Raw genomic sequence first — 14,469 nt, 5'->3', positions numbered from 1 at the left:
GGATATTTCTCATAGAAAAATACTGCGCATGCGCGAATTTTATCCGAATCATGCGGGGAAACATTCCCAAGAGAAATCCGCGAATGTGTGAGTTCGCGAATCTGGAGAACGCGAATACAGGGGGTCCACTGTATGTGTAAGTTATCACAGAGTATTTCCTTTATAATGTGCAATATCTTGGCTACAACTACAATCAAGACAAAACACTAGCATCAACTAGTCCACAAATGAGTTTTGCTTGATGTCATTTGTTAATAGCCTACAGCACTATACCTAGACAATACCGCTACAGAGTGAAATACTATGTGCGTAGTTTTATTAGTTTCTTCGCGTAACTTCTACGGCACTGCCATTCCCAAGAGAAGCACACAATACACTACTGAACACTAAGAAGTGGATGCCAAGATCAAAATTTGAACACTGGATAAAAAGGTGCCATAACCAAAAAACAATATCATGAGGTGCCTGAAGAGATTAATAAAAGAAAACAAATGAATGAAAACAACTACATATTCTCTACCTGCAGTATTTATCAAGCCAGTTTTACTTCCTAGGCTTCTACAAGCATATTTTGAGGGTGGGAGGAGGAGGAAGAGAGCAGCTCAGGGAAAGAATGCTACGGAGTAAAAGAAACAACGCCATACCTCTACCACTTGTGCCATAAGATCCCCTAAAAGGTCCATCTGTTGTGAACCCAATACCAAGAGAAGAAAACAATGCTGATTAGACTGCTCACATGCAATACACAAAAATAAAAAAAAAATTAAAAAAAAAAAGAGAGAGAGAGAGAAGAGAGGTTTTAAAAGACATAAACCAAGCCATGTAACATCTTACATTTGTTCTGGTGGTGAATACAACTTTTAAAATGTTAAATTAACTCACGAATGTTTTACAGGCACCACCGACAATTTCATTTTTCTTTATACCTTTGCGAGTTATATCAAACCTTTAAGGTTCAAGGACGTCATAAAACTTCTCAGGCAATTAATACAATGTCCATTTTAGGCAACAGCCATTTTCCTCTAACTTCAATCTGTATAGTTTTTATTCTGTTACCATAGTTATAATGACACTTTACACCTAAACACCTGTACTTTTAGTATATTTAAAATTGGACAAAAAATTTAAGGACAAAAAAAAAAAAAAAAAAAAAAAAAAAAAAAAAAGGCGAATTGAAGTTGACTCAAATTTTCCTACAGATAAAATCGCTTGACACCATCAGAAACTAAGGGTCAGCATTACAACGACGTCATCAGAACCTTAAAGCAATGACAAACCACAAAAAATATGCTCCCATAATCATGCACACTGACATCAAATAAAACAATCCCTTATGTACATTAACAGTAAATTATAGACTATTTATTTTTACTTTTGTTTCAGTACAAAAGTTACACTACCTTCACTCGAGTGATAATTAAAACAACACTCCAGTACACAGTGTTAAACATAAAGAAAGTCTGATACAAAAATTTCTGAAAATCTAAACTTTTTCAAGTCTGAACTAATCCTCATGAATCCCAACTATGGGTAAACTACATATGAGATTCCCAAAGTCGTTTGCTTTGCAATATCAGAAGCACTGGCTCCTTTTAAAATATTGCACACACCCAAGAAATAATAGGAAAAAAAAAAAACCTGCAGTAGAGCCTTGGGAGTCTGGTGATAAGAGGCTAAAAAAAAAAAGTTGGTAAGTCACTGTTACAAGTAGAAACACTTCTGTAAATTTTCTGAATAATCAAAGTATCGTAAAAATATCCTAAAAATCAGATAATAAAGCAAGAAACTCTTGAGTAATTACAGCATTATTTAAACTACACTTTACAAAAATACAAAGGCAGAAAGTAGATATTTCATTCCATGTTTCATTACCCTGTACTCTTAAATATTTGATCTAACAGCTAAAACAAAAGAAAGACATCTTTCACACAGTCAGTTTAGGAACAAACGCTATTTAGCACTGTCTCTCAAGACCAGACATTCGGGCACGCACAAAAATTTGAGGATGTTATGATTTGAACCTTTCATTACCATCACTACCAACATTACGATGCTAAATCCCTATATGTCACACAAAACTAAGCTAGAGTATTCCATTCTTAACAACAATATGAAATATTCAATTCCCAGCACACACACTAGTACACACTCTCCCTCTTATCAAAAAGCAATAGAGTACCGCATTTATCGACCAACACCGAACAAATTGAAGTTTTTAAATCTAAACACAATATATCATTCCAATTTACTTAAACAGGAATATGTCAGAGATCTCCTTAAACAACTGTACAATCATAAACATATTAATAATAAAAATACAATTTACACAGGAGTATTCCAACCTGCTACAAAAAATGGAATGGTAATATTGAGTTTAACAGCTACAAACTAAACTACTCTAAAACACTACAATACCAATGAATAACCCACTGGCCATTATTCACAACCACACCACATACCTCTAAACTGGTATTACCTAATTCAATAAAAGGCCTCGATGGTTATCAAATTATAATGCTTCAAGACAAGCAAATTATTAATTTAACAGAGAACACAAGCTTCCCAAGTATTTCCGACCAACAGACATCCCTTAAATAGGTGCGCATTTTACATATACGTACTACATACTTTTTTCTGAGAAATTAAGGTTGCTCAATATCTCTTCCTTTCCACTTTGGGTAGAATTTTGTTGGAATAATGTGCACCCATCCCATATAAGATCCCCTTCAGGTGCAACATCATGTTGCCTTACCTCTGTTCTAGTTCTAAGCCATGGTCACTGAATTATGCCACTGTACTAGGACATTCTACAAGAGTTTTTTTACTATTTCTATCCCTCTGGACATAACCTTATGACTTATTTAATCATTCTCTTATTTCCCTTGTGTTCTCTTCTTCATATAATGTAATTTTATTCCAAGGAAGCTTTAAAGTTAGATAAACCATCTCTGGACTTACTCCACAAGTAATGCAAAATATAAATATCAATGAAGAAGTATTCACAAATGCTTACTAATTATCAGAAATAACATACCTCAAAACATGTTTATAGATAAAATAATATGAAAGTATAAAATAATGACCTTGTGCATATGTTTAAAAATTTACAAGTTGAAATGTATAAAGATTAGGTTTCTGCTAAATTTCTTCACCCATTCTCAACTTAACAAAAAAAAAACTATAAACTACAAAAATCTACACCTATAATTCCAACCATTTAACTGTTTAGAACTTACTGTTTGTATACAATCTACAGCAGGAGTTTTTAACTTGTTAATGAAATATAGTACAAGTTCTAGGACAAGAGAGACTTTTCATCCAGTTACCCATAACCAGTACATGAGAGACTGTCAGAAATTATTATAAATAATATTCTGCCTTTTTATCTCAATAAATAAACTGGACTAGTTATTTCATTTGTACAACAATGTAATACCAAAAGAACCCTTTGGTCTAACAGCCATAGTGTACAGACTGGCAATACTGCGTTACGTGTTTAAGATAATTCCTAATCTTTGTTAACTGAAAATATATATATATATATATATATATATATATATATATATATATATATATATATATATTTTATATATATATATATATTTTATTTATTTATATATTTATTATATTTATATATATATAGATATATATATATATAGTATATATATATTATATATATATAGTAGATATAGAATTTTATGTAAATGAGACCATTTGAAGTTTCCATTGTTTAAAAAACAAGTTTCTTGCCCTAATTTCTACTGGCGGGGCATCACAAACATGCGGCCAATAATCTTGTACAATCCACTTTACTGATAAAAAAAAAAATCTCCTTCTGACAGGACTTACCGCAGACTCCGCGGATGGCTTTGGTCGCATTGTCGGCGGAATCATTTCCGGAGTGAGGGCCGCATGGGGGTATCAGTGCCCAGCCAGCTTCTGCTGGATCAACCACATCGCTAGTGCAAACTGCTCCGACGTCAACTTGCCTGTCTGCTTTATATCACAGAGATTCCTGTAAGATAATATATATATATATATATATATATATATAGATATATATATATATATATATATATATATATATATATATATATATATATATATATATATATATAATCTAAAACAAATTTATTTGCTTCATCATTGCTATACCCCTTAAGACAGCTACTGTTTAAAATGTGCCTTTATATCACATAAATTCCTAAAAAAACAATAACAAAACATAATTAACACGAATCGAGCATGCTTCTTCAATGCTGTACCTCTAAAGACAGGCACTGCTTAAACTGTGGTATAATAGAAAAAATATATTTCTTGTACAGTTCCTCTGTATTTCTTTATTTATACTAGTAAAGGTCTCAAGAAGGCCAATATCATTGAGAATTTACCCTGAAAAATGATATTGTTATGATACAATAAAGTTTCATACATACTTACCTGGCAGATATATACATAGCTAAGACTCCGTCGTCCCCGACAGAAATTCAAATTTCGCGCCACTCGCTACAGGTAGGTCAGGTGATCTACCGGCCTGCCCTGGGCGGCAGGACTAGGAACCATTCCCGTTTTCTATCATATTTTCTCTCTTCCACCTGTCTCCTGCGGGGAGGCTGGGTGGGCCATAATCGTATATATCTGCCAGGTAAGTATGTATGAAACTTTATTGTATCATAATATCATTTTCATACAATCAACTTACCTGTCAGATATATACATAGCTGATTGGCATCCTTTGGTAGAGGGTAAGAGACAGCTACTTATGGAATAGACAGGTAAACAACATAGGTACAAATAAACCTTGGTTCCTACCTGATAGGTGGTAGACTTTGTGGCTGTTGCCCAGGAGTCTGCATCACCTCAAGAAACTTTAGCGAGATATATGATCTATGACCAAGAGTTCTTGTGGGTCTGCCGATGGGGTCTTATCCGCTTACTCGGCAGAGCCTGAAAGGACTTTGTCAATGGGTGCTGATCCACTTATATGACAATACACCTTATGAAGGAGCACACAACCAATCCCGACCACCTGATCCTAACCACCATGTTAGTATTAAAAATTGTTCCGAGTTATCCCCAAACTCTTCACAACAACCATAACTCAAAAACCAACTTACACACACACACATAATTTTCAAAACACAAAAAAAAATAATAATAATAATGATACTCATCTAATAAGATATCACAAGAGTTCCTTACTGAACAATAGTGACTGGACGCCAGTGCGACGTCTGCACTTAGTCAGCAGAAAGTCTACAACATATCTAATAGACGTTACGTACCATTTAAGGATTGGTGTTAGCTCCTATACCCAGGATCGTATCCGCAGACACGAAAGGACCCAGAGAAAAACATTTCTCGTAGGTCACACGAACGTCTTTCAAATAGTGAGATGCAAACACTGAGTTACACCTCCAATATGTCGCTTCCAAGATATTCTTTAGCGATATATTTCTGTGAAAAGAGAGAGACGTCGCTACTGCTCTCACCTCATGTGCTCTTACTCTCAAGAGTTTAAGAGAGTCGTCAGTGCAGACTTTGTGAGCGTCTGTAATGACGTTCCTAACAAAAAAGGCTAAAGCATTTTTGGACATAGGTCTTGAAGGATCCTTAACAGAGCACCAAAGACCTTGTCTAGAACCTCCCAACTGTTTCTTCCTCTGCAGGTAGAACTTTAGAGCTCTTACTGGGCAAAGAGACCTTTCAGCTTCTCTACCGACGAGACCCGATAAGCCTTTAACTTCAAAGTCTTTAGGCCAGGGATTCGAAGGATTTTCGTTCTTTGCCAGAAACAATGCTTTGAACGAACAGATGGCTGAGTCTCGTTTGAATCCAACTTTATCAAGGGCGTGCAGCTCACTAACTCTCTTAGCTGTCGCCAGTGACAAGAGAAACAAACACTTTCTCGTTAAATCTCGAAACGAGGCCATATGAAGAGGTTCGAACCTTCCAGAGGACAAGAACTTCAGGACAACATCGAGGTTCCAGCTAGGAGGAGATGTATTCTTAGACTTCGTGGTCTCAAAGGATCTTATAAGATCGTGTAGATCTTTATTATCTGCAAGCTCTAGGCCTCTATTTCTAAAGACGGCCGAAAGCATACTCCTGTAACCCTTTATAGTGGATACAGAAAGATGTGATTCCTCTCTCAGGAATAACAGAAAATCGGCGATTTCAGTTACAGAGGTACTGGAGGAGGACAACTTCCTCGACTTACACCATCTTCTAAAAACCTCCCACTTGGATTGATAAACTCGCATAGTGGAAGTTCTACGGGCTCTAGCGATCGCGCTTGCAGCCTTGCGAGAAAAGCCTCTCGCTCTGACAAGTCTTTCGATAGTCGAAAGGCAGTCAGAGCGAGAGCGGGGAGGTTTTGATGAAACCTCTCGAAGTGCGGTTGTCTGAGAAGATCCATCCTACTTGGGAGGGATCTGGGGAAGTCTACCGTCCACTCCAGTACCTCTGTGAACCACTCTTGAGCAGGCCAAAAGGGGGCTATCAGGGTCATTTTCGTCCCCTTCGAAGCCACAAACTTCCTTAGCACTTGTCCCAAAATCTTGAATGGGGGAAATGCATAGACGTCTACATGAGACCAGTCTAGAAGGAAGGCGTCGACTGTTAAGAGCTCTGGGGTCTTCTACCACTGAGCAAAAGACTTCCCGTCTTTTTGAGAGGAACGTGGCAAACAGGTCCACATGAGGAGTCCCCAATAGAGACCAAGACTCTGGACAAACGTTTCTGAGTGGGAGGGTCCACTTCTGTGTGAAGGACCTGGTTCCTCCTGCTCAGCCTGTCTGCCCTCACGTTCCTTACTCCCTGAACAAACCTCGTCAGGAGGGAGATGTTCCTCTGGGAGGTCCACAGTAGAAGATCTCTTGCGAGTTCGTACAGGAAAAACGAGTGTGTCCCTCCTTGCTTCCGAATGTAGGCAAGGGCGGTGGTGTTGTCCGCGTTTACTTGGACTACACTGTTTGTCACTAAAGGTTCGAAGTTCTTTAGAGCCAGGTGTACGGCTTACAGTTCTTTGCAATTTATGTGCCAGGACACCTGAATTGCATTCCAGGTGCCTGACACCTCTCTCTTTCCTAAGGTTGCTACCAACCTTTTCCGACGCGTCGGAAAACAATACAGGGCTTGGGTTCTGAACCTCCAGGGAAATACCCTTGTTCTCCTTTAGTGGGGGCAACCACCATTCCAAGTGTTATCTCATCACCACTGGAATGGGAAAACTGTCCGAGAGAAGTCCTGTCTTCAAGTTCCACGATCTTTTGAGGAAGAACTGAAGAGGACGGAGATGAAGTCTTCCTAGAGGAAAGGACGTTCGAGCGAGGAAAGGGTCCCTAAAAGGCTCAAACATTCCCTCGCCGAAGAACTTTTTTCCTTAAGAAGAGAGAGACTTTCTCTAAGCCTCTCACGAGTCTCTCTTGAGAAGGAAATACTCGAAAACCCCGAGAATCCATCTGAATCCCCAGATAGACCAAGTTCTGGCTGGGGATCAGTTGAGACTTCTCGAGGTTCACGAGTAATCCCAATGTCTTGATCAGGTTTAGGGTCAAAGCAAGGTCCTCCAAACACTGTCTCTCTGATCTGGCTCTGATGAGCCAGTTGTCTAGGTACAGAGAGATATTAACACCTTTCAGGTGAAGCCATCTCGCCACATTTTTCATCAGGCTTGTGAAGACCTGAGGAGCAGTGGAAAGGCCGAAACACAAGGCCCTGAACTGGAAGATCCTTCCCCCCGTCATGAAACGGAGGTACTTCTTCGACGAAGGATGAATCGGGACGTGAAAATAGGCATCTTGGAGATCCAGAGAAACCATCCAATCCCCTTGGCGAAGAGCCGCAAGGACTGACGCAGAAGTCTCCATGGTGAACTTCTCTTTCTGAATAAATTTGTTCAGAGCGCTGACGTCTAGAACTGGTCTCCAGCCCCCCCCAGGCTTTCGCAACCAAGAAAAGGCGATTGTAAAACCCCGGGGAGTTTTGATCCAGTACTAGTTCTATCGCTCTCTTGTCCCACATCTGATCCACCATTCGTCGAAGAGTATCTCTCAGAACAGGGTCCTTGTAATTGCCGGACAATTCCCGCGGAGTTGAAGTCAGGGGAGGATTGTCCTGGAAGGGTATGTAATATCCCTTCTTTATTACAGACATCGACCAAGCGTCTGTATCGATGAGTGCCCAGGCCTCCGCAAATCCCCGGCGCCTGGCACCTACTGGTGTTTGGAGGATCTGTACATCACTTTCCCCTTTTAAAGGGACGGAATGAAGATCTACCTCTCCTCTCAGGCGCTTTCCTTTTTGAGGGAGCTCTAGAGGGAGGACCTCCTCGAAAGGGCTGAAGAGACGTATTCGCCCCTTTCTTTTCTCCCACTACTACTGGTCTCTTCTTTCTGGATGACTGAAGGAGAAGATCCTGGGTCACCTTCTCTGTTAGTGAACGGGAAATGTCCCTCATCAACTGAGAAGGGAACAGAAAGTCAGACCTGGGAGCAAACATCAAAGCTGCTCTTTGTGAGTGAGACACCGCTTTTGACAGAAAAGCGCTAAAAACGGACCTCTTCTTCAAGAGTCCCGCTCCAAATAAGGAGGAGACTTCCCCTGAGCCATCCTGTACCGCCTTGTCTACATATACACAACAAGATACAGAGGAGAACATCAGGATCGAGGCCCTCCGAGTCATGGGCCTTCTTGGCCATCACCCCAAGGGACCAATCCAGGAAATTGAACACTTCCAATACATGGAAGAGTCCCTTGAGGAGATGATCCAGCTCAGAAAGACCCCAAGTCACACGAGCAGAATTGAGGCCATGCCTTCTTGAAGCATCTACCAGACTGGAAAAATCAGCTTCCGCAGAAGCTGGGAGAGAGAGTCCCATATTCTCCCCTGTCTGGTACCAAATACCTCTTTTGCCTGTAAGTCTAGCAGGGGGCATACAGAAGACAGTTCTAACCAGATCCTTCTTCGTTTTCATCCAGTTATCCAGAGACTGGAGAGCTCTCTTCATAGATATAGTCGGTCTCATTTTCAGAAAAGACAAAGACTTTGGCGTCTTGGCGCAAGAAAAGAGCGCGCGCGGAGAAGGAGGAGCGGCAGGAGTTAAGGAATCTCCATATTCCTGAAGAAGAAGAGCTGTCAACACCTTGTAATTTGAAAGCCCTTCTCTACCACGAGTCTCGTCTTCTGAGTCCTCTTCAATAAAAGGATCAGAAGGAGAATCCAACTTCAAGTCTTGGGGGTCTTTCCAAACATCTCTCTCTGCGGGAGACAAACTCCTAACTGGTGAGGGAGAAGCGGACGAAGAGAAACACTCTCGGAGGACGCTTTTTCTAAAGCGGTCCTGAGCAGTCTGTTGCGCTACAGAGCCTGCTGAAGGGACGCCTGACCGGTGGGGATTCTCCACAACCTCCGTAAGGCTTTCGACTTTTCTTCTCCTCTGGGCTTGGGAGCTTGAAAGAGGTCTAGGCCTGGGAGCATCGCAGAGACGGTCAGACGCCCCCTCCACATCACTGGGGGCACTCACTTCACTAAATACGTCACTTTCACTATCCTTACCTTTCATGGCAGCCATTTTGGATTTCATCCTATGAAGTGTAGCCTTCAGATCAGCGATTTCCGAGGCTGAATCTGAATGCAAAGCTTGTGAGGGCCCTGATAAAGATGGAGAATCAAATGCATGGTTTACAGAAGAGTTAGAATCATGAAAAGGCTCAATAGGCCTTGTACTACCCGCACCCTTAGATGCAGCCCTTCTAATTCTATCCCTCTCTAACTTCTTCAAATAAGAAGTTAGAGTCTTCCATTCCTCAACACTCAACCTCTCACACTCATGACAGGTGTTAGTCAAAGAACATTCAAAACCTCTACATTTACAGCATACAGTGTGAGGATCAACCGAAGCCTTCGGTATCCTCACCTTGCAGCCTACATTCACACACACTCTCATACTAACACTTGAATCAGACATTCTTGTAGAAAAATCAAAAGCAAGTCCAAATCCAGTCCACAGTAGCGAATGCCAAAACAACGATCAAGGTACGTCACCAAAAAGTCCGATGAAAGAAGATCAATTGCCTTGAAAAACGAATTCTAGTCAGGAGGTAGTAACAACAATGTTGATACCACCGGCGACAGAGAAAATATGATAGAAAATGGGAATGGTTCCTAGTCCTGCCGCCCAGGGCAGGCCGGTAGATCACCTGACCTACCTGTAGCGAGTGGCGCGAAATTTGAATTTCTGTCGGGGACAACGGAGTCTTAGCTATGTATATATCTGACAGGTAAGTTGATTGTATGAAACTTGCGTGTTTTCTTCAAATCTGATATAAATGTTAAGTATAATACCTCCAACTACTTCAATAGCTGTAATTCTCTTCACAAAACATAATACAACTTAATCATTTCTCAAATCTGTTATTACCAGTATATATGTTCTAGAATTCTGTAATTACTATGTGTCTACTAGAACTCTGTAATTACTGTGTGCATGCTAGAACTCTGTAATTACTGTGCTAGAAATATGTAATTAATATGTGTGTGCTAGAACCCTGTAATTACTGTGTATGCTTGAACTCTGTAATAAACTCTGTACTAATTACCATATGTATACTAGAACTCTACAATTACTGTGTGTATTTATGCTAGAACTTTGTAATAAACTCTGTTATTACCATATGTGCTAGAACTCTGCAATTACTGTGTATGCTGGAACTTTGTAATTATTACGTGTATGCTAGAACTCTATAACCTACATTTATGTGCTAGAACTCTGTAATTTACATTTGTGTGCTAGAACTCTGTAATAAAAAACTCTGTAATTCAAAGAAACCTCATAATCACATGAGTTAATAAAATAAAATGGAAAAGTAAATCCACAATAATATGTCTGTTTGATCTTATTTAAAATACAAAGCAGAAAGCTTTCAATTGACAAGGAGGACCGTGCAGGTCATCGAAAGCTTTCTGATTTGTATTTTAAATAACAAGATCAAACAGACATATTATTGTGGATTTACTTTTCCAATTTAAAAACTGTAATTACCATATGTGTGCTAGAACCATCTGAGGAAGGCCAGACTGTAGGAAGACCCCCTTAATTTCCTGACCACTGACATAGCCATCTTTATCTATGTCTGCATTGTGGAACATGACATCATATCTGGCCTTTTCCGCTGCGCTGATCACCCACGGCGCCGGTGGAGGACCTGAGGGCTGCGGAAGGAAGAAAATATTAAGAGGATCTGACTAGAAGTAATCACCTACCCAAATCGTGTTGGGGAGCATAACAGAGAGACAGAGAGAGCCAAACCTACATGATGTACAAAATGAAAGACTACCTTTTGAGAGAAACATTAAAACTTTAGAATTAGTAAGAATGCTGTATGAATGAATTAGAAGCTAATATTAAAATCAAGCAAGTAGCAAATTAAAGATAGTTGTTAGCTGAAGGGTTTGTAATGACAAAACCCAAAATGAATATACTTGAAAGAAAAAAATCAGTGGGGCACAATAAAGCAAAAGTGCAATTTCAAAATAATAGGGTTTTGTTGAAGTGTCAAGCCAATCTGTTCCAAAGCATGTCTAGTACAGTTTCACTGTGCTGTTGCCTCACCTTCAACTCCTGGTGCAATTATTGAAATTTTACATATATAGTATATATATATAAATAGTATTCCTGGTGTTATTCCCAAACAGTATCTAAATACTGTTTATTCTGAAACATTACAATGACTTACACATCTGCAGTATGATAAAATCCAATATCTAACTTTGGACAGCTGTCCACAATTTATCACTAACCCTCATTAAAATAGCCTAATTTTAATCAAAATCAATAGTTACTTACAGAAACCAATAATTAGTTAAAGAGATAAATTACCAATCACCCAGAGTTAGAACTGTTACTAAAAGATTAGCTTTAAGTTATCCCACTTCAATGTTAGTTGTACATACCTTAATTATTACGTACTATAATTACCACATGTCTGACTAGACCCCTTAACTTTTAAATATATAAAAATACATTTTAAATATCTTATATAAGCTAAATTATGAAGTAATTCCTTTTAATTCACAGAAAAAAGATAAACCACAAAAGGATCTAGGAAAGTAATGAACCAAACCTGACTACAAAACTTCGTCGACCTTACTTTTCTCTTCGCATACGTAACTATTTCTGACTACAAATCCACATGCCTATGAAAAAGGAAAACCATCCTTCACCATTGACATGTAACATCTGCACATCAGATCTTCCCTTGACAAGATCAGACAAGATATGAGCGTGCTCTCTCTCTCTCTATTCTGTCCTCCTGTACTCCTGCCCAAACGTCCTTCAGGTTTTCATAGTGTTCTATAGCCCTTTTCCCAGATTTTCTGGACTTTCCTACTAATCTTCATCCTACCAACTCCTTATCCACTAACTTTCTGACGAACAGTTCCTCAACTTGTTTTTAACGCAAGCCAAACCATTGTGATCTTTGAGATCTTGATTTAATTCACAACTTGTTTTTAACGCAAGCCAAACCATTGTGATCTTTGAGATCTTGATTTAATTCACAATTTATCTTTAATTCTTGCAACAACTTCCACACAACTTCCACATTTGACATAACAGATACTAAATGGGTGTACAATGAATATGTTTGAATCATTAAGACGACAGTAATGGAATCTTTAAAGATGACAGTAATGCACATGAATTTTTCCCTTCTAAAACTGATAATAATAATAACCCACCCAAGTTAATATTATTAACACACAATTCACACAACCTTTATAAATACATGGCTATTCATCCCTGAGTAATATATTAGACACTTCTGATATAAAGAAGCTATAATCCTGACTGGAGTGGAAACAAACTTATTACTCTACAACCCAACCTTCATGGCAAACTTTAATACGACTTGAACTTACCTGAGGTCGCTCTAAATTCCAACAAAGCACATGTACACTTTCCGTCTGAACTATTAATGAATGCAATTACTGGTATTAAAAAAACAATTCAACAGAAATTCTTGGCTGTAGTATAATTCATCCCAATGAATTTCAAATGCCCTCCTACTACAACAGTGCAACACAAACCTTTGCGTATAAGCAAATAATCAAACTGGAACGAAGAGATTACCAAACACTTACACTTGCACGGGTCAACACAAGACCAAGGATAATCAAAAGGTCAGTTTCTTCCCAGAAACTAGTAATGATAAATGATAAATTCCTACCCAAAAAACATATAAGCCTGATATGTTTATAATTGTGATGAATAAAACTTAGAAGGTGATAAGACAGCGAGTTTCAGCCACAAAAATTTTTTTAGCCCTAAATAATTCTATGGTGAACAAAATATTTTTATTATAATCCCATTCATATTCAATTAAACTACACACTCCTGGCAAAATGCTTCTGGGCTAACCGTACCAAACTTGTACATATTCCTAAAACCAACACAGTTAGCGCTCAGCTTCCACTACATAACATACATTAGTGGCTCACCTGCACACTAACAATTACTCTAAATTACTAATATATAAGTCCCATAGGACTTATATTTACCAGACATGTGGGAAAAAAATTATTTCCTTCTAGCAAAATGAAATACCCTTCATTCAGCACAATACAAATTTTGACTAAGGCATTTAGGAGTTATGGTCTTAACCTGAAGTATATCCACAAAAAATATCCTTGCTTTTTCAGTGTATGATACTATTAAACAGTGCCAAGAAATAAATAATACCTAATGAGCCTACAGTTAATAGGATGATCTAAATCTCTCATATGTGCGAATAATGCATTCGATATTTGCCCAGTTCTCACTGAATATTGGTGCTGTTTGAGACGTTGTGAAAGAGATTTACCGGTCTGTCCGTAATAGTTAAAGAGAACCCTTGAACTTATATAATCAACATGACTTCCATGACAAAGAAAAAAAGAAAACTGCTGACAGACTTTCTCACAGCAGTGCATTGGAATTCATCCAGTACCTAACTTACATGAAAAACGGTCCAGCAAAATGTCTTCTGAAAACCAAACCTGGACTGACTTTCTCCACTTTTGGTCCTTAGTTGCATTCCTTTCTGGGCTTGACTAATTGTACTTACAACTTTCCTATTCTGGTAGAAGGGAGAAGGCAAGGTCTTTTCCATACCAATGCAGCATCCTTCACAACATCTACCCTATCATTGCCATGTACAAAAGCACGAGCAACCTAATGAGTTGCACAAAAGTTTAAACCTGTCGGAAATACTCATCGGAAAGTTGCTTTGGAAACGAGACGACTTTCACCCTTGCTTGTGCTGTTAAAAGTAAAATCACACAACTAACTTTTTCAGTGGCCGTTAAGTCCGTGTCTTCAACCTCAGTACCAAAGATGTCCTAAAAAAAAGGTACGGAAGCATTGTAAGTCTTCAGAAATCAGTAACACTTGGTAAAGTAAACACAGTGTCATACTTACGGATCTGGAG

General features: G+C 38.8%; 1 protein-coding gene and 1 long non-coding RNA gene across 2 annotated transcripts in view; one reads left to right on the top strand and one right to left on the bottom strand.

Annotated features, from left to right (window-relative positions):
• The window catches only part of LOC135201694 (uncharacterized), a 170,338-nt gene extending 166,420 nt beyond the window's left edge, over positions 1–3,918 (top strand). The window contains exon 3 of the long non-coding RNA XR_010311587.1: positions 3,843–3,918. This is a non-coding gene — a long non-coding RNA (uncharacterized LOC135201694). The remainder of the gene's footprint in view (positions 1–3,842) is intronic.
• LOC135201693 (epidermal growth factor receptor substrate 15-like 1) overlaps positions 1–14,469 on the bottom strand; it is an 81,737-nt gene that overhangs the window by 35,589 nt on the left and 31,679 nt on the right. The window contains 4 exon segments of the mRNA XM_064230842.1: positions 645–683; positions 3,850–4,015; positions 11,046–11,215; positions 14,330–14,380. Of these exon segments, the coding sequence (XP_064086912.1) occupies positions 645–683; positions 3,850–4,015; positions 11,046–11,215; positions 14,330–14,380 (426 nt within the window).

This window comes from Macrobrachium nipponense, chromosome 28 (assembly GCF_015104395.2).
Source record: "Macrobrachium nipponense isolate FS-2020 chromosome 28, ASM1510439v2, whole genome shotgun sequence".
Taxonomy (NCBI): domain Eukaryota; kingdom Metazoa; phylum Arthropoda; class Malacostraca; order Decapoda; family Palaemonidae; genus Macrobrachium; species Macrobrachium nipponense.
The sequence above is the reverse complement of the archived record's forward strand: the minus strand, read 5'-3'. Positions and strand labels throughout refer to the sequence as shown.